We start from the raw sequence: 25,835 nt of genomic DNA on the forward strand, positions 1-25,835 counted from the left end.
TGGTATGAAATAGCTTTATTAATGCTCAGAAATCATTTTCAATGTGAAATCATTAACATTACTCACCAAAATGAATAACTAATGTTACTGACAATTTACCAAATCTTAATCTTAGTTTTGTGATATTACAGCTATTGACACTGTTGTAAAATGTAGCTTTGTATAACTGTTTGTTTTCCAAAGTAAGCAGCTGCAGACATCTTACTTTAACCTCGTTAGGAGCTAATGCCACTGTTTTTTGTTTTGTTTTTGTTTTTTAAATAATTGCAGTGTAACATTAGCGTAAACGAGAAAAAACGAACATTGAAATTTGAAAGTTAAATATACTGGTTTTTTTTTACAATTGATGCTTCATAAAAACGGAGTACAAATTAAATAATCAATAACAAAATTTAAGTCATTAAGTGTACATATTTGCTAGTTACCCTGGCTACTTCTCCACAAGGCGATCGGTCGTCATTTCACAGTGTTAATTAATCGATCAGTCTCCCAGAAAGTCTTCCACCAGTCGGTTGAATTCATCAGCGTACCTCAGGTGGAGATTGTGTTTACCCTCTGGCATCAGGTGTAACCTAGATTTGGAATAAAAGACAGGTCATTGTTATTTTGTTGTTGTTTAAGTGTGTGTGTGTGTGTGTGTGTGTGTGTGTGTGTGTGTGTGTGGGCTTGTTTAACTATATTTGTGGGATCCAAAAACCTGGGGAGTCTAGTATTATTAGGTTCTGGTTAGGGTGAGGGTAAGGGTTAAGGTTAGGGATTTAGTTGTGATGGTTAAGGTTAGGGTAAGGGGCTAGGGAATGCATTATGTCAATGACGGGTCCCCACAAAGATAGTGCCACAAACTTGTGTGTGTGTGTGTGTGTGTGTGTGTGTGTGTGCGTGTGTGCGTGTGTGTGTGTGTGTGTGTTGTATGTTGACACATCCAAATGTAGACTAGGGCTGGGTATTGAATTCAATACTTTTTAGGCACTGACCGAATTGCCTCTAAAGTATCGATTATCGGAAAAAATGCCTCGTCATTCAATACCCAATTTCAATACCTAAGGAGTAAATCTCATCAGCGTCAGTGAGCCAATAAGCACGCAGCATGTTTCTACCAAGACCTAATAATGTCTGTGATTGGCTGTCTAACGTTACACGTCGTAGAGACACGCAGGGAAAACTCTACGTTACACTCAGAGACAGGGCTCACGTAGTAGGAGCTGAAAAATAAATAAAGATTTGTGCCGTAATGTGTAATGTTGCAATTCCTTTTTTGTTTTATAAAATTGTTATCAAAAAAAGTATCGTTTAGGAACCGGTATCAAAGTCACAGTATTGGTATCAGTACCGGTATCGAACATTTTTTAACGATACCCAGCCCTGATGTAGACATGCAGTTAAAGAAAGACAACAAAGCCAAACAACAATAAGTAGACCAAGATGGATTATATGTATCCATTGATGGATGGATATATTTGTACAGTTTTACAGTTTGCTTAGACTTACAAGTGACAATAAACATACATTGTATGCTCATAATGTACAGTATTTCTCCATTTTGTTGTGTTAACATTACGTGTCCTTGGCCTGCCAGGTGAGTGTGGACGCGGTGTGTGCATGCGCACGCATGTGTGTATGTGTGTGTGTGTGTGTGTGTGTGTGTTTGTGTGATCTCATCTCACTGTGATCCCTTGATGTGTTTGAGGAGGCACTGTGGGTGGAAGCTGGGCACCATGGGGTCTTTCTCTCCGTGGATGATGAGGGTTGGACAGCTGATTAGGGGCAGAAGTTCCAGGCAGATACTCCCTGACCAGATGACATTTAAGAAAACATTTTCAATCAACTACTTTCAGCCGACGGAGCATCTCAAATGTATCTCCTCCTCCAAGGAGGTCATGTTTTCGGCTCAGGTTGTTGGTTTATCTGTTTATCTTTCAACAGGATTATGTAAAAACTACAGGCCAAGTTATGACACTTGGTGGAAGGCTGTAGCATGGGCCAAGAAAGAAGCCAATTAATTCTGTAGAGGATCCGAATCCAAGGGTGGGTACACAAATTATTTGTCGCTTTCGTTACCATTGCGAGATAGGGCGTTATTGCTGCATTCATGTCGTGTCAGAATAATCCGCAAGATTTGTTCCCGACTGCATTAACATTGTGACATGCATTAACATTGTGACATTGTCATGCAGCGGCACGGGTTCAAATCCAACCTGCTGCCTTTTGCTGCGTGTAATCCCCCATCTCTCTCCCCCTTTCATGTCTATCCACTGTCTCTACACAATAAAGGGAAAAGCCCCAAAAAGTTTTTCTTGTGACACATCCACTATGCAAAACACTGCAAACTCCCAGTAACTATATATTATCAATACTTTACAGTCCCAGCCTGCCCCCAAAATATTTTACTGTATCAGTAGCCTAACATGTCTTGTCTCTTTACTTTTCCTTTTCTTCATTCTTTATTTTCTCTCCTCATTTAATTGTTCCTTTCTTCTGTGCCTTTTTGCATATACTGTGTTTAGCATGTTTTTATTTTCTATATGCTACCTTACGTTGAATTATTTTAGGGAACCCAACATGTCAAGCCCCTCAAATCAAATCAAACATGGATTCAGTACCTTCTGGTCTTTTTGCAAACTGTGCGATCCCATCCCCCCAGGCCTCCCAGGTTTTAGCAAAGACTTGTGCTCCATACACCTCCTCCATGGGCTGCCTCATCCTCGCACTCCACTTGGAGACATCACGCACCGCTACGTGTTGCCATGGACACACAACATACACAGTTAAGAAAGATGGCACCGTGCACAGTTCACAGTTTGGGACTACGTGGGCACATTACCATTGTAAAGCTTGAGGTCCTGCTGGGAAACAAAGGCATTGCTTCCCCATACAACCATCTTGCTGATCAGGTCGGGGTTCTTCGCTGCTGCAATCAGAGCGGTGATCCCTCCGTCACTCCACCCCAGCAGAGAGAACTTATCAAAGCCCAATGCCTGCCAATGAAATGGAAAATACTATTAATTAGCTTTCATTCTTCCTATCGCAGAAGTATGTGATCAAAACACATATTTGCTTAACCCTCTGAGGTCTAGGGGCATTGCTTTTTAACCCTTGTGTCGTCTTCCCATTGGCCATGCAACTTTTTGTTTTTCTGGGTCAAAATTTAAAATGTAAACCGTCAGAAGCTTTTGTCGGTTTTCCCGTTGTTTTTTTGACATTTGTTCTTTCTTCTTTTACCACGTTTTTGAAGCTTTTTCCGACGTTTTGTCACTTTTCCAGAGTTCTTTGTCGATTTGTTCTGCGCTTTTGATGTTTTTGTTTTCTTGTTTTTACCGACATTTTTGTCACTTTTTTCAATGTTCTTTTATCAATTCTTTTCTTCAAATTTTATAAAATTGAATAAAACACCCACATTCAATGAAAGTAGTGAACTGATCATTCATTTTACTTGTGAAGAGCGTTGTACGGAACCATCCACGTTATTATTTTTGACAATTTGGTTGAAAGAAACCCAAATTTTTGACATTGAAACTTGTTGAAAAAAAAAAATGGGTAAAATTTGACCCAAGGAGGGTTACATTCACATTTTAAGGATATATAAATCGATACCCATTTCTTTCATATCAAAATGTTCAGAACAGACTCAGCTTTCTGTAAAGTAAGGCCCAAATTTGTTCCAGAGCGATAATTTGGCCCTAAAGCTGAAAAGTTGAGGTTCGCTTTTTGAAATTTCTCAAATCTCTTGTGAAAACAAACCTAAACTCAAGTGTTTTGGTGCTTCAAATGAGTTGACAAAAGTCTTGGGTTCACGATGGTAGCGTAATATATGAATAAAATAGTATATAAATGTATAAAATGAAATTTTGAAATATTGCTTTCTGAGTAGGACTCTTTGTCAAACATCACTTGGACTGGTGAATGACATCTTTTCAGAATCAGAATCATCAATCCCCTCAGGGAAATTATTATTATGTTTTGTTATTATTTGTATTAAAATCACAGTAAACTATGGAAAATACTGATGTGGACATTTGTGTGCAAAGATAAACCGAGAACATAGATTTAGCAACCAGGACTATCATCAGTGTCAAAAAAACAGTGAGGATGCTATAACATGCTTCCTCTATGCGGCACATAATGGAGTGACAATCAGCCACTCAGAGCAGAGTGTAAATTAGACACTATTTGACTGTAAAAGCTTATTTTCTTAGATAAAGTGTAGATCAGAGGAGGCATTTTGAGGTATGATTTGTGCTTTAACATGTAAAGATTAATTGTGCAACAGCAAAATGCTTTGATTTGCTCATTTTAAATCTATTAAGTGCATCACAAAGGACATTTCAGTGTTTTCACTATTCTTCTGAAACCATGTATTCATTTAGTTGGTGTGACAACTAAATACTGCACTACTTTTTTTTATAACACAATTAGAATTTCCCACTTTCATTCTGAAATACCAGCCGTATATACCAGCATCGTGCTTCAAAGTTTTCCTTAACTGAACAACAATTTATCAATACATGCTCTCAGATTTACACAGCCATGTTCCTTCCTACCATATGACCCCCCCCTCACCCCCCCACGCCAGGGGGGCTTCTTAGTAAATATGCAATTCAGATTGGTAATAATGATCACCCCTGGCTGATCAACAGACTCATAAGACCTTCATAAGATCCACTGCGTCCTTTGCATCCCTCTCAAAGAAGTCAGGGGGGAAGTCTCTATCTGGGGGGCGGGATTGTCCGTAACCACGGGGATCCCAGCCCACTACAGTGTAGCGTTCCTTATTCAGAGACTTCAGCTGAGGTCCAAAATCAGTCCAAATGCACCCTGTGGAAGGAGAGGTTTTCACAAGCTTAGAAGACGTGTGGACAGACATGAGGCAGAGATACTGTGTGTGTGTGTGTGTGTGTGTGTGTGTGTGTGTGTGTGTGAGAGAGATTTTGTCAGAAAGACTAAGAGATGTTGTTGTTGTATTTACCCAGAGCACCAGGAATCAACAGCACGGCGTGTTTCCCTCTGCCGGTCTGCTCGTAGTACAGATCCACTCCGTTAACATGCTGCCTGCCCGAGGCCAGCGAAGAGCTGCAGGGACACAGACAGGTAGACTGTGGCGGTAATGGTCATGGTGGTGGAAAAGAATAGAATCGCTCCGAAAAACATTGGCTTTCATTTGACAGTCACAGCAAAATCAAATATGACAAAAAATTACAGCCATATTAACATGACAACAATGTACAACATTGGTTTTAAATAAAAAAGTAATATCAGCTTCCGTTTGAAACATTCACCTCTGAGCTGAACATGTCAGCAAGGATACTTGAATAAAACATGAAGCTGCACAGACGATGACTGCTCTGTTGGACTGTCATGAAATCACATAGGAAAATGCTTCAGTTGAGAAGAAGTCTTGTGGACTTGACTTGTCGTGCCAAGATTTTGGCATGACACATCAACAATGATTTCTGCTCAACAGAGTTGTTATTTGGTTGGTTCAGCCGAGTATTAACGTTGAAAATAACGTGCCCATGCCTTATTCAAGTTAATAGAAAATGTAGAGTCGGAATAACAATTATTTTCGCTAAGAAATGTTTTCAATTTTTTTTACTTTGGAGGGGAAAGCTCCTCAACATTTAAGACTATGTATGATCAATAATCACATTTGTTACTACTAGAACAAAGCAGTATTTTAAAGTATTTTTAAATATTTTTGGGCCACTTTTCTTACATATTTGGATGATTTCAGGGCGTGAGGACTATGGTTTCAGATTAAATAGTCATAGTCAGACATGACTATCTAATACTGGATTATTTGTGTGTCTCCTGGCGCTAAATTCAATACGGCGCCACGGTGCCTCTGCAAAATAGCCTCGGGAAGGAACTTGTTTTGGTGGAACATGTGTACGTTCAAAGGTTGTTTTAGTCGTGCAACAGAAAACTCAGATTGGACAGATAGTCTAGCTAGCTGTCTGGATTTACCCTGCAGAGATCTGAGGAGCAGTTAACCATAGTCCTCAGAAATCCACCACAGTTTAGAACGCCAACACAAAGGAAGCCCAAGGCAACGGATATCCGGCCTAAATGAGTGAAATCTGGCAGTATTTCGGTCGGCAACGGAGCAATCCCAGAAGTGGAACGTCGTGGATATAGACTAAAGTCCGGGTAACAAGCTGCCTAAACTTTTTCTGTTATTTTACGGATTTATTTCTTAGAGAGCAGGAATTAAGTGTTTGACGCTGAAACTTTTCTGTGTCCCGCCAATGTTGAAACCAAACCTATAGGCCCTTGCCGTCGACCATGAACTTGTTGTCCTTTTTTTTTTTTTTTTACGTTTTTTTCCCCCAACTACCACCAGTAGCCTATATTCTTGGAATTCATGGTCAACAAACCTCAATTATATGATATTACACCCCCTTTTTAAGTTAAAAAAAAGCAGAAATTATGAATTATTTTGATTAATAGTTAAGATCAGAGGATGTTAATGGATAATCACAGACTAGTTTATGTCAAAGTTTAGTCAGGATACGGTTTTGAAACCATTTAAAAAAAATTTTTTTAAATGCTATGAAATTGAAAGTTGTGAGCTGATCATTCATTTTTACCTGCAAACAACGTTGTACGGAACCATCCGTGTGTTTTTTGGGCCATTTGGTTGAAAGAAAGGGCTGCACAATTAAGTTTGTTTAAGGCATAACATGTGTCAAACACTTCTGAATTAAGTATTGTGGTGCTCCAGCCTACAACTTGTATCCTACAGACTAAAGAAAAAAATCTTTGTTTTGTACAGATCCTTGAGGAGGAAAAAAAATAAAATAAAAAATAAATAAAATAAATTCACATTATAGTCATTTAATTATTTTTTTGATTTTCATATTTTTCAAGGAAAATAACAATGATACAAAAATAAAATTCCCTCCAATATCGTGGATCATATCGCAATCGGAATATCAGTCAAAATAATGCACACATGCAGAGGAGGTTTATTCCTCGATGCAGAAGGTCCAGGATTCGAGTCCGACCCGGGACGGTTTTCCTGCATGTCTTCCCCCTTCTCTCTCACCTTTCATATCTCAGCTTTCCTAAAAGGCAGAAATGCCCAACAAAATTTAAGAAGAAAGATCTTTAAAAAAAATAATAATAATAATAATCGCAATTAGATATTTTCCTCACATCGTGCAGCCCTAAAAAAAAAAAAAACTTTTCTGAAATAAAAACTTCGAAAACGGGTGAAATTTGAGCCGAGGACAACAGAAGGGTTAAGGTGCACTGTCTGCCTGGACATGCTCCGCCATCTAGTGGCTTTAAATCAAACTAGGCTTCATGAGGAATACTGCAAAAAGACGACTAAAGAACAGGGCAAGCGTTTCCTGTTTTCTGGCTGCAGCACTCCGTGGTTAAAGTTCACATTTCAATGTGCATATAAACATGCAAATATCAAACAGAAAACAGTTAGCCTACCAGTACGACTGGAATGACTCTTTCATGACTCTCTTAATGTCAGTTGTGCATTTAAAGAAACGTCCTCCGAGTGAAAACAACGCCATTCCTGAGCCGTCCACTCCGCACAGACCGAGCACTTCTCCGCTGCCTGCGGGCTGCGGGCTGCGGCTCTGGTTCTTTAGTGCTTCAACATTCCCTACACTGAAAGGTTGGGATTTTTAACCTAGGGAATCCAGGAAGCTGCAGTCAGTTTGGCACTTTCCACGTCGTCTTTATTGACAAAAGAAATTAAAGCGAAAGTACGAAAACGAATCGAAGGGCAACTTTCACGGGGAGGTTAAATAGGCTACACCCCTTGGGCTTTACAGGAAGAATATTTCAGTAACGCCATAGATTTGATTGATTTTTCTAATAATTTCCAGATAACTTTCCTTGTTTGTCTGTAAAATACCTATTACATTTGGATGATCTGCTGGGTGTCACACATAAACTGGCATCCGACTTGAAAGTAACTCCTGAGGTTATGTGTCTCCTCTTCTTCTTCAAAAAAACACACTTTTAATCATTAACATATCACATCCTCTAATGTGTATGCAACACAGCCCCCCCCCCCTCCTCTCACTCTCACACACACACACACACACACACACACACACACACACACAAACACTCACGGACACACATACACAGTGATGGTGTTTTTTTATGTATTAATGTTTACCATATCACATCCTCTAATGTGTATGCAACACAGCCCCCCCCTCTCACACAAACACACACACAAACACTCACGGACACACACACACACACACACACGCACGTTTAATGTGAGATGTTTGTTTATGAATGGGGTTGACCCGCTGCTATCTACATGAGCTGATCAGACCTAATTTCTCTGTGGAAGGCAGCTTTTTTTGTAAACGCCTCCATTCTCCTCTGCTTGTCAGTGCGTGCCACACACTGAACCACACACAGGAACACGGCACACAAAGACGACAAAGCTGGGCTAAAAATACCTCGATCGCCGCAGAGCGATGTGTTGAAGATGTGGCAGAATTTACTGGAAATGAAGTGACTGAAGTAGATGTCCACTGAGACATGATTTCAAATAAATAGGGAGGCGGGGATCTTTAGATCTAAGATAACATTTACAAAGTATATAAGCAATTCTCATGAAATTTAAAAAAAGTCATGAAGTAGGTTATCAAGCTGACGTTTAATTTGAGGATGTGCTGCTTTCCCCTGATTTATTTTATTTAGCAGAAATGTTAGTTAGTATGCCGGCTGGTCAGTCCACCACTTTGGTCCAGACTAAAATACATCAGCAACTATTGGATGGATTTCCATGAAATCTGGTATGTAGATTCATGGTCCCCAGAGGATGAATAATCCCACTGACTTTGTTGATGCCCTTACTTTCTTTAAAGGTGCAGTAGGTAAGACTTATAAAACTAACTTTCTGTCATATTTGCTGAAACTGACCCTATGTTCAAAGAGCAGAAAAGTGCAATGTGATATTCTCTACTTGAATATCACATTGCAGTTTTCTGCTCTTTTTGCACTTTTGGTTGGACGCAAACTGCATTTTGTTGTATTTGTACTTGTACTCTGCACAATGACAATAAAGTTGAATCTAATCTAATTTAAAAAATGAATGAAGCAGGTAATTAAAAAAAAAAAAATCTGGCTCCTCTGGCTCCACCTACAGCCTGTAGTGAGATTTGCAAAAATCCACAGCTCCCTGTTCAGATGCACCAATCAGGTAACCTGACTCCGCCAGATGGATTTGCTCGGCATATCCATCTTGGAACTTTCCGTTGGAGAACTTTTGAGAAGGGGCGAAAATACTGGTTAGCTGATTGGATAAACCATTTGTCCATCACCACCTATGTTGGTGATAGACGGACCAAATCAACCAATCAGATCAACGATATATCAAACTCTTGCCGAAACCAGTCGGGAGAAGAGCAAAAACATCTTTTCCTCCAGAAAAGCCTCCAGTGCCGTTTTTTGCTCTTCTTTCAATGAAGGAATACTTTCTAATTTGGATAAAACTTGCGCGATAGCTACGCTCATCTCATCTGTGGAAGCCGCCATGTTGTTTAGACTGAACAGTCGCTTCTCGTTGCGTCACACCTAAACCCGCCTCAAAACTAACGCTGATTGGTCGGTCGTTTGGCGAACGGCTCCAAATTTTCTCTGTCTCAAGATGTGGACATCTGGAGCTCGCGAGATCAGGATGGTCTCACGAGGCTACCAATCAGGACCGGGGGGGGGTGTCTAACTGCATGTCAATCACTGCTCATGCACAAGCATTCATTCTCCCTTATGGGGGGAGGGGCTTAGGAGACTGTTTTGGGCTTTAGCGGAAAGGGGGGAGAGGGACTGAGAAGTTGTTGATGTTCAAATTCTTTGGCTAAGTCCTGGATCTTCACAATCCTACCTACAGCACCTTTAAGCACCACCAACAGGTTGACATTTTAGTTTGGGGTGAAATACAGTGACAGCTTTCAGGTTGATTGCCATAACATTTGGTACAGATTTGTATTGCCCACAGAGGACTTGACAATGACTTTGGTGATCCCCTGACCCTTTCCTCTGGAGCCACTGTGGAGGTTTGCTTATTCGCGGCCGGTTCACTCTTTAATTAAACTTATAGGGAATAATTATGAGCTGATCAAAGTTTTCACTAATTCATTTAGTGATTTTAATAAATCTACAACAAGGTTAACATTTGGTCAACTGAGAACTGGACACCATGTTAAAGCTCCTAAAATCATAGTCACAAATGTCAAATATTTCTCTATAAAATAAAATGTTCCTCAATAAATGCGCAAATATATAATTTTGGATACATAAGTTTGGATGTGATTGCCTATACAAACATCCCCTCAACATTCATTGCATTTTGATACTGAAATGTTGCTAAAACCTGATTGGCGCACAACAAAGTGTATCACCTTTTTTTTTCAACCTCTCCCCGCCCATGGATGTATAGTTTCCACCCACTTCAAACCAGCAAGAAGAGCACAGACAGAATGAAAAATATGGAACATCTTTCACAGAGAAAACAGAAACGGAACTTTTGCAGAACATTGTTTGTTCATGTAGGACACATCATCCACAAGCTGTTTTTGGAAAGTGTTTTTCAGGGCTTTTAATTTAAATGAGGGAATTCACAGTTCTAAGACAACTCATATATATAACTCAGGAATATTATCTAAATTGAGATCTATTGCAAGTGGCATGTTTTTTTTTTGAGCCTCATCAGAAGGGCTCCTTGTACGGTATTACACCTCAGTAGATAGTGGCATGCATGTCGGATCTGTTCTCATCTGTCCTCTGGCCCTCAACCATCTTTGTCTGGCTGGTATGTGCCTATGGACAGTCCCATGACCCGACTCCTGGTCTAAATATAAATGTCCAAGCAGCACTGCTAAGGTCACATTACGTCATCCCAAGCAGCACACTCTCAATCAAGTAGCACTCGGTGCATGAGCTGTGGAGGCGCCGAAGGCTTTATGATATCCTGGGTCATTAGGGGCGGGTTGAAAACGATTGGCGGCGCTAATCACTCCTGGAGCACTACATGATACACAACTTTAAAAAAAAAACCTGGTGAAAAGAAATCCCTATTGTGTCCTTTGTGTGCTTTCCTCGAGACTTTTAGCTGACATGGGTAATGGAATAAATAAGGTACAGTATGAAATCTCTACCTGAAAGGGATTCAAAAACATTCAAACATGAATCACCTCGTTGTACTTTCACAGCCTCTTCTTCCTTCCTTTGACTAATGTTCTTTAGATCCTGCCTGATCTGTATCTCGGAAACATCAAAGGTAAGATGTCCTGCCTTTTGTTGAGTAAAAAATTGATTTATTATCTGGATAATGTAGCAGAGTATGTTTCAGTTCCTCATACGGAGGGGCATGTGGTGAGATTCTACACTGAGCTCAGTTTCTATAGAGTAAAGAGGTCACAGTGTAGAGCACAATGATTGAAGTATATTTTGATGATTGAAAAAAAATGTTACACTGTGTTTTTGCCTCTGTGTGTGTGTGTGTGTGTTACTCTCTGTCAGCAGCTGGAGGAAACAAATTATTTTGAGGGCTGCTGAGTTGAGGGTTGGTGTGGGTGGGGATGCCCCGCAGCGTGGGGGTGTCCCTGGTGTAAACTGTATTCCACATCGTTCCATAAAGCAGCAAATGCAATCATTAGGTTGCTTTTCTTTTCTTTTTTTAATTAAAAAAAACCAATTGGTGCACACATGTAATGGTGAGTGCATAGGAAATGTCTTAAAATATGTATCACTTTTTGTAAACATGACATGTTCAGGGAACCACTCTTAAATAGGAAATCTGACATATTTCATGTTATCAAGGCCTTCTTTTTTATCCACTTTGCTCTTGTCTTTATACAGTAACAAGTGTGAGCAAGTACCAACGACTTTTACAGTGTAAGAATACCCCTGACCTGTCCTACAAAGGAAGAACAGTAGCTACAGAAGCAGTAAAGTCTAGAAAAAGAGTTTAGAGGAACAATGAGTAGGATTTACTAAAAATCACTGTATAGACTTACACAAAAATAATCCCTGTCAATCATCACTGACAGTCTTTATCTGTTGCCTAAGCTGTCACAAATATTTATCTCATGACCAACACACTTGTGGACTCATATGACCTTCAAGTCACTGGCAGACAGTGTAAGTTGTTTTTGTGTCTAAGTGACTGATGTGAACAACAATCTTTGACATTGGTCCAGTATTAAGCGAGATCGCTGCAGTCGGCAGCGACGAAACAAGCTACAATGTAAGTCAATGGAGCCATTGTGCAGCTTGTATTTACGTTCACAAAAGTGCTCATTTTGCAGCTGACAGGCTCAGATTGATATTCTAAGTGTCTGACAACATTATGAAAAGGATTTCTAAGGAGGTCGACCTTTCTGTTAAAGAGTAACCTCCTCCCCTCTGGCAGGCGCTACAGATCCACTTCCCCACCGCCATCACTCTCCTGAACTGCGAATAAGTAGGGTCATCCCCACTTTGGCCACTCACCCACTTCTCTGCACATTACATACTTATCACTCCAATATGCATCTTGCGCACTACTTTGCACTATTACTTTTTGCACTCTACATCCCACTTCATGTGTACTTGTCTTAATAGTATGTCTTATTTGTATTTTTGTATATTATGTTGATATGTGCCTATATGTATATTGTTGTCTCTATTGTCTATTATGTGTCTATATTTTGTCTACTGAATGTTTACTACTACATGTCTATTTGTTGAATGTATAGAGGGTTAACACCTACCGAAGTCAACTTCCTTGTGTATGTAAGTATACTTGGCCAATAAAACTGATTGTGATACTTTTCTTTTTTTTTAAACATAAAAACATCCGCGAGATTGCATTCGCTAAAGCCGCCAGACTCCATGTAAATAAACAGTAGTGGACCAAACTGACGATGCACATTTGCCCCATAGGGTTACATTGCAGCTTGGTCTGTGGCTGCCGGTTACAGCGTTCACGCTTAACACTGGACCAATTTCAAAGATTGTTGTTCCTATCAGTCACTTACACCCAAAAACATAGGAAAATAGGGTCCAGTTTGACACGAAATTACCCTTTAAGGATTTATATTGAGTATTAAGTATGTATATTTATTTTCCAATGTATATCGTATCAGTTTTTGTTTTGTCTTACAGTTTATACAAACTCATGTTGTGTGATATTTGGGTTAGTTGAGTTGATTTGGCTGGCAGGAGGGCTCAGCACACATTCATTTTGGTCTTGTATGGGTGGCGTCAGCATCCTGCAAACTTGCAAAGCATGAGAAAATCGTGCTCAAGGCACATCTGTCCAAGGTAGAAAACATTTGGCTTCCTTTTGTAGAACAAAATTTGATTAGAACAATTACTGATTCTTGCTTCTGGGACAAGCTGTTGGACTGTTTTAGAAACATTGGTTTTCCGGTTTTTCTTTCAGTTCAAAACAAGAGCAAAACTTTTAAGGCCACATTTGCTTGGGAGATATTAGGGGAGGGGGGGGTTGTTGTTGGGTAGATAACGCTTAATTTAGGTTGTACTTTACATGGGGTGATTTGTGATCGGATGGACAGGAATATTTGTTGACGATTAATTTTCTTTGCGTTCCGCAGATGCACGAGACAGGGAGCTGTTGGCGCAGCACAACATCACCCACATCCTATCCATCCATGACACAGCTGCACCCATCCTGGAGGTGAGCTGTTGTCTCTGTGTCTTATATCGGCCTGTGTGACCCCCCTGACCCCAACATCAATCCGACCACAAAGTACACAACCTCGCCTAAACTCACCAGGGCAGTTTTTCCCACCTCAGCGCCTCTGCTACCCATTCTGAAGGTTTTTAAAAGTTGGCAGCAGACATGAGATACCACTCAGTCTTTTTCTGATTAGATCTTCATTAGGGCTGCAGCTAGCAAATACTTTCTATTAATCTGTCAGTTCATTTTCCAATTGCTTAGTCTGAAAAATGTGTCAATTTCCTAAAACCTACTTGAACCTGAAGCCGAAACCCATACTTTTTTTTTTTGCGTTTTATGCTTAAAAAACTGACTTAAACATTTATCACAATGTTAATTTTCTATCTATTTCCTCTGAGGTATTGTCTTCAGCAATCTATTAATAATATGTGGCCATTGTTGTTGCATTTTGAAAGGATAAATATGAAGAAAAAAGGGTGTAAAGTAACATCATTTACACAAAAGTCTGATTTTTACCAAAGGCTGTTGAAATAGACCACTTCAATTGGTGTGACAGTCAGATGTTCTTTTTGTCCAATTTTGCACAGAAAGTCCTTATTTCAGTCACAAGAGCTGGAATTCACCAGGTTTCACAAAATAAACAGCTTTCTGATTGACTTCAATATTGTGTGGGATCCCGGTGAATTTTTGAAAATTTGTATGCCATTTTCAGTCTGTGATGCAGCTGTGATGCAGATGCAAGCCCTCAAAATGGTAGACGTTTTTCACACAAGATGCTTTTAGCTCAGCAGCTTGAAGTTTATAAAGTCTTGAAAGTGCAACTGCATTAAAAAAAAAAAATTCTTGCTTCTCACGACTGCATTTAGACCAAGCAATTGGGGTACGAAAGGGAGAGAAAGGTGTGTACGTGAGCAAGTGAGTGTGAGATAAAGAGAAAGAGGTGATTCTACTGTCAGAACCTTCAACCTGGTAGGTTGAACATTGAAAATTGCCCTCACTGATTTCCATTCGGTAACAGCATGTAAGAATCCAGTCTGTAAAATGAGCAAGATCTGTTTTTGGAGGAATAAAGTTGAATTTAGAGACGTTATCCCCTCAGAATAATAGCTAATGATCTATTTGAAATTGAATTGAATTGTCATGTTATTTGAGTGATATTTCATTCTCTCTCTGTCTGCGTTTGACTCGTTTTTGACAATCTTGATCTTCAGTGTCCGCTTTCACAACTTTCATCTTTTCTTGTTGAAAGCGAGCATGAAAAGTGCTCACGAGATTTCTGTACACTTTCTCCATCCATGCTAGTATGTTTCACAGAACTCTGAAGAGAAACAGCAACTTGTATTACAGTATCACTACCCAAACTGGTCAACCACCAAAACTTTTTTTTATAAGGTTTTGGGCTCGGAATGATGTCTGACTCTCTGAACTGTGTTGCCCCTCATTCAGCAGCTCTTGAATCCCTCCTGCTGTGCAAATCTTTGATCTTGATTGTTGGATTGTTCTCACATAAATACGAATGACGCAACTTATTGAACTCTGACATAATGATGAATCACGTCTGTTTTTACCAGTGTAGCCCAAATGGCCAGATGGGATGGTGTATTTGCATACCTAACAGTCAAACTGCTGACTGATTGATTTCTTGGAAGACAGCGTCATGGTTTCTGAGAGAGGAAGGTAGAATTTGCAACCACCAAGTCTCTGAATACCCTTTACCGTACAGTTTGTGGCTCAAATTAACATACTGCAAAATAAACTGACACGGTTTTATGGATAAAAAAAAAAAAAGGGTCTTTTTGCAAGTAAAGAAAATTAATTTCTGAACTTATCCATATCCACTTGCATGCACACTGTTTGGAAGTTTATTCGTGCTTTCTGTCTGCCAGGATTTGATTTTACAAACACTGTATCATGGTCTTGATGAGTTTTAAGGGTGATGTTGCAAAGATATAAGAAGATATCTCAGCATTTGTTTGCATAACGTGACTTTTACTGTCAATAATTACAATTTTCACGACATGAGAGTTACATTCTCTGTCCATATGTGCCGAATCAGAATCAGAAAAGGGTTTATTCACACAGTAAGTTACACCTACGTGGAATTTGCCTTGGTGATTGGTACACACACACACACACACACACACACACTAACATATTAAACATTAATAAGAAATAAACAATAAATACAGAAACAGAAACAAATATATACAAAATAGCTGTCCAGCATAAAAACGTGGCTGAATGGGTTGAATGCAGAGTGCAAAAAATATATAATATGTGCATATTTGTTAGTGTTTAGGCGTGTGTGTATGAGACTGTGTTTAAGTGCGTGCAAGCTAACCTGTCTGGAGCACTTCCAGAGCTTGGTGTGTCCCAGAGGGCTCAGGGGTTTTTGCGGCGGTGCAGTCATAACGGGACAAGGTAGTTTCTGTCCACTGTACAGTATGTTCCATCAGCTGCCAGGTGCACAGTACAAAAACACACACACACACACACACACACACACACATACACACACACGAATATCGTTATGTCGTGACCTACCATAACAGCAGGGTCAGAGGGGCAAAGTTTCAGGGGCCGCCCCATACACTGAGAAACAGGAAGTGTGTTAGACCCGGTGTTCGAACAGATGACCTGACAGAATGAAAACCCTTGTTACACTTTGTTAAATGTCGTACTTTCATTAATTTACCGGGTTTATCTGCAGAAAATACACTCTATTGTGTCGCTTTAGTCTAAACTTCTCCCCTCTATTTTCCTCCAGGACATGACGTACCTGTGTATATCTGCTGCTGACCACTCAAAGCAAAACCTGTGAGTACTTATATGATATATATATATATTCAGTATATACACAGTATGTATGTATAGCCCCACTTCTTTTGAAAGGTCATCAATATTGGATCTGATGTATCTACCATCTGTTGATCTGTGGCATTATGTAAATAACAAGAAACTAAAAGTCCAACAAATGTTTTACCAGTATATATATATATATATATATATATATATATATATATATATATATATATATATATATATGAAAGCATTTTAAATAGAAGTATTCTTATTCAGGACGTTCATTTGAAAAGAATCACATACACAGTGCCATTACTGATTGAGTACTGTAAACCAAAAGTTTACAACTATCAATAAATCATACAATCCAGTGTCTTATAATTTCTTAATACCAAATCAGTACTTTCGCAAGTTGAATTAAGTGGAATTGATTGATTGATAAATGCATTAAATAATCTGGGCCGAGTCCTCGGTTGTGTTTTAACTAAAATGATCGTGACATGATTCACAAGAAGGAGCTCATGACTTCGAGAGGGGAATATGCTTCAGTAAGTAATGATGAACTGTGCTGTATGCAATGTATTTTGTTTTGTGGATTTGATTTGCAAATAAATGAATAAAACATGAAAAAAACCGACAGATATTTCAAATGTGGTTAAATATATATTTTTTTCAAGTCTGTATTATCAGGATGTTTAAATCCATTTGAATCCAGTGTGTTTCATCTGATAATTTGACCAGGATTCAGTACTTCAGAGACAGCATCATGTTTATCCACGAGTCCCGACTGAAAGGAGAGGGTTGCCTCGTTCACTGGTGAGTGAAAATAAATCATAAATAATACTAAAAATCCTTATTTATGTACTTAATCTTAAACAAATGACATGCTAAAACAATAGTTCAATTTGATTGATCAAACAGGATTTATAGTCTTGTTTTTTTTTTTTTAAACAATATAGTCCTTGTATGTCTTGTCTGAACTGTTAATGCATAGTGTTCTCCATTCATATTTTGATTTAAAAATCATAAAATCATAATATGCTTTACATCAGAATTAATGGTACGAAACTGGTGTCATTTGCATACGAGGTGTCGAGAGGAAGACGCAGACATATTCAGATTTAGTTGGTTTTGGTTCATTATGATGAGCATTTGCCTCGAAGTAGATAGATAGACAGATAGATAGACAGATAGACAGACAGATAGATAGATAGATAGATAGATAGATAGATAGATAGACAGATAGACAGATAGACAGACAGATAGATAGATAGATAGATTGATAGAGAGATAGATAGATAGATAGATTATTCATCCCGAGGAAAATGTTAGGCATCCAGTAGCTTACACAAACATAACACAACATACATACATATATCTCACATACATAAAAATCACTCACAGAAATTTAAATAGTTAACAACTTGTGAAGTGATTACAAAGTTCTGGTATGGACTAACCATGTGATGAAATGACCATGATAGGGTGCTATGGTAGAGTGTGTGCAATGGTGGTAGGAGGGCTAATATATCCTATAAGACAGTCAGGTGTACAGCAGACAAAGTGATATAATGGTGATATAAGGTTAGAGGCTGAGAGAGACTCATGCTGAAAAGGTAATTTCTCCCCTCCGCCTTTGTGTGGTATTGAAGAGTTGGATGGCCCTGGGGACAAAGGACCTTCTCAACCTGCCTGTTGAGCATGCTTCTCTGTTTAGGTGATTACTGACTGGATGTCTTCATATTTTATTGACCCAATTCTCCTTTTTCAACCACATCACTGTGACCAAACAACAACATTTGGGTAATGCTCTCATTGTAAATAGCATCACCTTTAATCTTTTCTCATATCAAACAGGACAAAATCAAGCATTTAACCACAGCAGAGTTTCACTTCTTTGTACACTAAAGAAGGGAATCTGACAAGGGCATAGGTTTTGTTTTAGGGGGGTGTGGGGAGAACACACACACACACACACACACACACACACACACACACACACACACACACAGGAGGTGAGAGATGAGTGAGAGCTGAGCACAAGTTGTCACATCTGTTACACTGTCAGCCGTACCCTGAATACCAGCTCCATGCATTTCAGAGGCATCAGGGTAAAACTGTTTGCTATCAGGTTCACGTCATTTGGGAGCAGCTGCAGCCAAATCAACACCCTCAACATACAGTACATCCGTTTAAAGACATTTAAGGCGCAATTCCTAGCTTCACTGCACGTTTGCCAGTCCAGCAGCGTGAGCTATAGTTTATTTCCTGTCTTGTTCTGATGATAATAATCTGATTAATAGAGACAAACAATTTCTGCATCAATTTATGGTGCAAATGTCTTTATTAATGTAAAGGAAATTATTATTCTCCTGTATTGTTCAAAACTTTCTGCATATTTAAAACATCACACGTGTTTCGGGATGTTTTGTTTTTGGAATCATGTACATCTCAACAACATATCTATTAGAGAATGAAACCTTGTTAAAGCTCCAAAGTTTAAATCTGTATAAAAGACATGACAGTCAAAATCACAAGAAAACACATTCTATATTTTTCCCAGTCATGTTGTGTTCTTTAATGCCCCCAATGTAGCACAAGTACACTGTAAGAAAAAAATCTGTAGAAAAACTAATAATGTCCTGGCAGAAAATTACCAGCAGCCTACCTTTTCCGTTAAGTTTACAGACATTTCTGTTAATCCAAAAACGGAAAATTCTGTAGATTTACAGTATATCCTCTGTACCTTTAACAGACATTTCTGTTAATTCAAAAAAATCAAAATACGGAAAAACACCTGTGAAAAATGATTATAGAAAATTCCTTCATAGGGTTAGGGTTAGCATATTGGCCCTTATTTCTAGGCACCGTTATTGTTTTCCGTACATTTTGAGCCCCCTGAATGGTGATTTGTACCTCTTTTGGGGAGTGGCTTGTCTTTTATATTTTTTGAGGGGCACAAATCTACATCTGCTAAATATTGGGGGGGGACACATCTATGGAATGTGAATATGTGTTGATTACTACACCTGGCATCAAGTTGTGATGCTGTGTGCTCTCAGTGTGGCAGGAGTGTCCCGCAGTGTGACTCTGGTGGTGGCTTACATCATGACGGTGACGGGTCGCGGCTGGGTGGAGTCTCTGGCGGCGGTGAGGGCGGCGCGGCCGTGTGCGGGGCCCAACCTGGGCTTCCTCCGGCAGCTGGAGGAGTTTGAAAACACAGAACTGACAGAAGTGAGTGAAACCCCACTGATCTCAATTTAAAGTTATGATCATTAAGATTACATTTAGTTTATTTATTTTTTCAGCAGTAGTCATTCAATGTATTTCTGTAATTACCGGTATTGGTGTTTTAAGCACCCAACGTCTCGTCGCACTAGGATTAGGCAATGGTTAGGGTTAGGGTTAAGGTTAGGTGCCTTGCAGTCAACGTTGGGGGCTTAAAACACCATCAAGCGTAATTACCTAGAAGCAGAGTTGGGGATTACTCTATATCAACGACGTTTCATTTCCGGGATTGTTCAGGTGCTGCTGGAAATTCCGCCGGATGTCCCTCAATCCGGCCGGATGTCTGTCACCTTCCTCTTTCTTTGTGTTGTAATTTTAAACTGCGGTGGATTTCTGAGGACTATGGTTAACTGCTCCTCAGATCTCTGCAGGGTAAATCCAGACAGCTAGCTAGACTATCTGTCCAATCTGAGTTTTCTGTTGCGCGACTAAAACTACTTTTGAACATACACGTTCCACCAAAACAAGTTCCTTCCCGAGGCTATTTTGCAGCGGCACCATTGCTCCGTCCGGTGCTTAGCGCCGCCCAAAACTATTGTGATTGGTTTAAAGAAATGCCAATAAATCAGAGCACGTTTCTCTCCCATCCCAGAATGCTGTGTGGACTAGCCAGACCCTCCTCAGCGCTGTGAAGGAAGGTCTGGCAATGCGAGACTAGGCACAACTTCAGATACTTCCAAGGTGCATGGAGAGGGGAAAGAGGTCTAAATAGGTCAAATCTCCAACAACACTTAATACAATACATTATTGAACGACTTCAGCCTGTGGCATTCATCAGGGTTTCTGTAGTTGACTTCCTATATATTAGTTTTAGTTGTTACTGGCAGAGTCCGCCATTCGTACGTGGGATTCAAATTGTATATCCATGCACAAGGGATTAAAAGGGAAATAGACTGGATCAACGGAAGCACGTTTCCAGGATAATTGCCTGACATCTCGCGGGTGGCTCACACAGGAAACAACAACAAACTTAGATCTCGCAAGCTACACGCTGACAATGTTAAGTTTTGAAAAAAAATAGAATCGTACAACAAGGCATGCCTGCTTGGTTCTTTTAGGGAATTATTGTAAAGATTTACAAAGAATATATTAACGGCATTGACTATCTAACTGGGATGTTTGGGGACTGATTGGTGGGATTGCTGTGGATGAAGTACACACGGCGATACACTGCTAAGAGCATTTGACGTTTAACCATGTATCCAGCTAATTTAAATAGCTCACGTTACTGTATTTGTGTGAACAGTTAACTTCATTTTATATTGTATGTGGCGTTTTCTTTTGCTGGTTGCAAATGTTCCACCAAAACTAGTTCCTTCCCGAGACTATTTTGCAGAGGCACCGTTGCTGCGTCCAGAGCATAGCGCCACCCAAGACGATTAAAGAAATGCAAACAACCCAGAGCATTTTTTTCTACTATCCTTAAATGTACGTCTGCTGTAGCCAGAGCTTACTCCACAGCTTACTCCACAGCGCTGTGGGAGACTTAAAGGGAAATGATGCAAACATGCATTGGACTTTTTTTAGGGTTCAGTATGACTGTGTCGACATTGTTGACTGCTTTCTAAATTAAAACAATGTGACGTGATGAAGGCTCTTGGCCAGCGGTTTGTTCAGGTGCTCTGTATTGCTCACAGACAGAGTAGAGCTCTGCTTGAAGAGAAACTCAACACCAGGCTGAAACGCAGTGTTTGTATTACCTTCTGTGGTTGAAAGTTTCAAGCCTGTGCCACTTCTTGTTGTGTTTTTTGAAGATGATTTTTTATTGCTTTTGTATTTGAAAGTAAAGCGGTAGACAGGAAGTGGTGGGAGAGAAGGTCCACGGTTGGAATTAAACCGTGGACGTTGCGGTCACAGTATGTGGCATGCGCTGTAACCATTCAGCTAACAGGGTACTACCACCTGTTTCACATCTGACATGTACAACACCACACACTTTTGGATTAACCCAGTTTAAGTGTACGCTGTAACAGCACCTGTAACCACACCCGACAGTGATGTCACTGTGCATCGTCACCGAGGAGTACACGTCTACGTCACAGCAGCAAGGTAAGAAGCTAAGGCTACATTTACATTGCTACATTTTGGTTTTTAAGAGCAGTTTTTGTGCCAAAAAGTGTTTTTAGGTCCAGTAGAAAAATTCATATCCATTTAAACTAATACACCCAAACCAAAATATCGCATCAACATTCTCGTATACTGGGGATGCTCATGCCGGGGTAAACTGGAGGCAGCAGGTATGATCATAGACAGTAAAAGAAATGGACACAGCGACGCCATAGACTTCGACGGAGACCAGTGAAGTCAATTAGAAGTACTTTTCCGGTGATGGCTGAGCGTACTGCGCAACTGCTGCTCAGCTTCAAACTGAGCTTGACGACGTAGATATGAGCAACCTGTCTGAAAGTTGTAAGTCTTCTGGTAGCTGTGCCCTCCCTTGACTGTATGCCTCACGTCGCCCCGATTGCCTGCGAGCTTCTCCTGACTATACGGTAATTTCTCTACTGTGCAACAGAAAGTCTCGCCCGTTATGACACAATCGTTTTTTTACAAAAACGTCTGCTATGGGGCCATAACGTGTGATACAAGGTAATGGAGCCTTTTATACATTGTCGTGTTTCTTTAGAAATAAACAATGGACAAATAGAGTCTTTAAACACTTCAGATGTTAAGTTATTTGCTGTGAAAGTGATGTCAAAATGAATGGGAGTCAATGGAATGCTAGCAGAAGGTGATGGCTTGTTAGCCTCAGAATCTCCCCATAGGAGGTACGCTTTCCGGATGCTCGCTTACCCCCCTGGGTATACTCTACCCATTGCTGGTAGTTGCCATGGTAACGTTAGTAGCTTAGTCTCAGAGAACGAGACGTCATGACCCAATCAGGTGGCGAAACATTGGCGTCAGTGTCGGTGTTGCCAAAGGTCTACGTTTGCGGCCGTCGAGACTGCAACACAATCCTACAGATTCCAAACCAAAACGGGGTCAGAAGTTTTTAACAAATTTCTCCAGTTTAGGGGCTCTGAAACGCCAGAGCAGTGCAAACATTTCTACTGCCACCAGTGTATCATAAACGTGTCACATTTTGAACGGAACATTGGCACCCATATAACTAAAAGCCCGGATATGTTTGAAATGAATTTCAGACCTGCTCTGAAGGGCCACACTCGAAGAGAGACAAGATGTGATGGCCATTCAAATGGGGATATGGGAACACACACTTTCAGACAGTATCTCCTTAAAGTTAACAACTGTTGCACTCCTTTACACACAACAGTCACTGTGTAAATTGAGCATGATTATCTCACTGGCATCTCTTTATCTATAAGGCTCTTGTTGGAAAACTACCATACTACTCTACATAGGGTTGGGCATCGAGAACCGATTCCTACTTGGAATCGTTTAAAAAATTACGATTCCAGTGGAATTGTTTCTTTATTGGAATCGTTTGGAATCTTTTGGAGGATTTGGTTATTAAATCTGCTCATGGTTCCAAATTTAACATGCGCAAGTTTTGGTTTCCGTAGTGCCCATGCGCTTGTTGTGTTGCAGCCTTGGAGCACAGTAAGTGGCGCTTTAGTGTGGCTTTAGTTTACGTTGAAAAAGCCCTGTAAAACTGCACCCCACCATTGAATCAAAATAAAACTTCCCTCTTATGTGCGAAATAAGCATGTGACCCTTTTCAAATCTACCAATCAAAGAATCGGAATCGAGAATCGATAAGAACCAGAATCGAAAAGAAGAATCGCAATTGGAATCACAATTGTTAAAATCCAAACGATGCCCAACCCTAGCCCTACAGAACTTCTCTGTTTCTCAGAGGGGCATTATCAGACTCGCTCTGCTGACTGGCTTTCGCGTCATGTTCCACGAGCTCAGTCTGAATTTGGAAAAACACCGGACTTAGTGCTCCTGACTCCTGGAACAAATTACAGCACTTCTTTAAAAATCAACGCACTTGTGCCTATTGGACAATTTAGAAATCTTGTTTTGGTGGAAGATGTGTACGTTCAAAAGTTGTTTTAGTCGTGCAACGGAGAATCTGCAGAGAGCTAAGGAGCAGTTAACCATAGTCCTCATAAATCCACCGGAGATTAGAATTCCAACACAAAGCAATGCCGGAAGTAGAACGTCGTGGATATAGACTGGAAGCCTACTGACCCATAAAACACACTTGGCCTTGCCACCAGTACCAAATGGTGTTGCCTAAAACAACTAGGAATGAAATCCAACTTTAACTATCCTCCTCTTTGTCTTTATTTCCTGTCACACCCTCCATCGCTTTGATTCTGTCTCAGCTGTCATCTATTCATCTCACTCACTTTTACACCCCCCCGCAGTATCAGGCCTGGTGGAAGGAACGATACGGGAAGAACTCATTCAATGATGACGAGGAGATGGAAAACCTTTTAACTCGGAAATCCAACAGCAACAGCAGCAGCAGCAATAGCATACAACCAGCATCACACCTGAGCTTGGCACAAGTGGCACCTGAAAGAAATGTCTTCTAAGAGTCTCGTCTTTCCTGAAATCAAGCAGCTGAAGGACTGATATTATTATCATTATTATAATTATTATCAGCTGCTTTTCTTCATCATCAACCCTGCAGAGTAAAGCTACAGCAGGAACCTGTTCTGTATCCATATTACGATGAATCTCATGTTTGCAGAAAGGCTGAGGAGTTATGTGAGTGGGGGGGGAATTTTTTTTTATGCCATTATCTCAGCCCCTCTCTCGTCATGTCATGTCCTCGCCTCTAACTGTCAAAAACACATGCAAGGGCAGTCAAGCATGACACCAAGGAAATATGTACATACAGTCCACAATGTGAACACACATTTCGCAGCGTTCCCTCCCCCGCCTAGTTATGTTATGTTGTGTTGACTTGAAATATGAGTATTACTTTCTGTAGACAGTGTGGAAGCTGAAGAATACTGTATCAGTATCCAGTAAAACAGTATCAGAAACAGTATTTATTCATAAATCAGTTTTATTCCTTAATGTTTATTTTTGTTTGTGTTGTAAAAGTGTGTTCAATTAGACTCTCAATTATAACATCTTGTGGAGTTACTGATTGCCACCTACATTTCTGCTCCAGATTATATAGGCATTTTACACATGTATTTGCATTTATTTAATAAAATCCATTAATTGAGTTTGAATTTTATTTCATAGGGATGATGCAATTCAACATAGTTCCATCACAGCGCATGCAAACTGCTGCACAGAGAGATTATAGCTAACTTTCAACTTATCAAGTGAATATTTCTTTATATATTTAAAAGCAGTGGTTACTAACCTGGAGGCTGCAACCCCAATAAGGATCGGGAAGGCATAAAACATGTTAAAACCTATTTCTGCTACACAAATTAAAGCATCATTTGAGACATTTCAGGCCTTTTACAAAATATTCAAATAAAACAAGAGTCTTTGGTGGAACTGGCCAGTGGTGGAAGACATATTTAGATCCTTTACTTAAGTAAAAGGTGCAACGTAGAATATAAAAATACTCCATTACAAGTAAACATCCTGATGCATTAATGTGTGAGCAGAATTTTTTTTTTGTTTGTTTCAGGTGGTATTTTTAACTACTTGATATTCTGCGGGGTAGTTTAATCTAAACAACATTCATTATATATTATAAATTGATCATTAACTTTTTTTGTTTGTTCTTAATGTTAGGGTTATTGTTATAACACATTTTTATTTGTTTTTGATCTAGTTCTCTCCTAAACATTTTTTATCTTTTAAAACTTGAGTGTGTGTGTGTGTGTGTGTGTGTGTGTGTGTGTGTATGTGTGTATGTGTTGGGGTTGCAAGCCTAAAGGCAATGGTACAATAGTAATATTAAGTGCTATTGGACAATTAATTAATTAATTTACTTAAGTACTGTTATTAATTACAATTTGGAAGTAGGAATCTCTACTATTTTATAGGGTATTTCACTACTTTTCAGAGGGACATTTTGTGTGTTGTATTCTACACTCATCTGATTTATCTGCTATAGTGACCAATTACTTTACAGATTAAGATTCTATGTAGAACATAAGCTGATTTTTTATAAAATATGATGCCCAACAGT

At 39.7% G+C, this 25,835-nt stretch overlaps 1 protein-coding gene and 1 pseudogene across 2 annotated transcripts; one reads left to right on the forward strand and one right to left on the reverse strand.

Moving 5' to 3' along the window:
- On the reverse strand, positions 1–7,917 carry bphl (biphenyl hydrolase like). Its single transcript, XM_078258349.1, has 7 exons — positions 7,441–7,917; positions 4,964–5,067; positions 4,646–4,812; positions 2,822–2,975; positions 2,601–2,732; positions 1,665–1,788; positions 1–572 (listed from the first exon to the last, which is right to left on the reverse strand). Exons 1-7 carry the CDS (start codon positions 7,524–7,526, stop codon positions 482–484), a joined length of 858 nt encoding a protein of 285 aa, XP_078114475.1. The 5' UTR covers positions 7,527–7,917; the 3' UTR covers positions 1–481.
- LOC144523929 (dual specificity protein phosphatase 22-B-like) lies at positions 7,883–24,908 on the forward strand (annotated as a pseudogene). The gene is made up of 8 exons (XR_013502551.1): positions 7,883–7,947; positions 11,049–11,118; positions 11,227–11,260; positions 13,581–13,663; positions 16,434–16,483; positions 17,210–17,284; positions 19,531–19,702; positions 24,094–24,908. The product of XR_013502551.1 is annotated as a dual specificity protein phosphatase 22-B-like (transcript).
- The last annotated feature ends 927 nt before the right edge of the window (positions 24,909–25,835 follow it).

Source organism: Sander vitreus, chromosome 9 (genome assembly GCF_031162955.1).
Source record: "Sander vitreus isolate 19-12246 chromosome 9, sanVit1, whole genome shotgun sequence".
Lineage (NCBI taxonomy): Eukaryota > Metazoa > Chordata > Actinopteri > Perciformes > Percidae > Sander > Sander vitreus.

Excerpts from the sequence above, each read along its gene's own strand:
- bphl (XM_078258349.1), bottom strand. The coding sequence starts at position 7,526 with ATGGCGTTGTTTTCACTCGGAGGACGTTTCTTTAAATGCACAACTGAC. Across the intron at positions 5,068-7,440 it reads GAGTCATTCCAGTCGTACTG|CTCTTCGCTGGCCTCGGGCA; the intron begins GTAGGCTAACTG and ends GTGTCCCTGCAG. Across the intron at positions 573-1,664 it reads AAACACATCAAGGGATCACA|GTTACACCTGATGCCAGAGG; the intron begins GTGAGATGAGAT and ends TTCCAAATCTAG.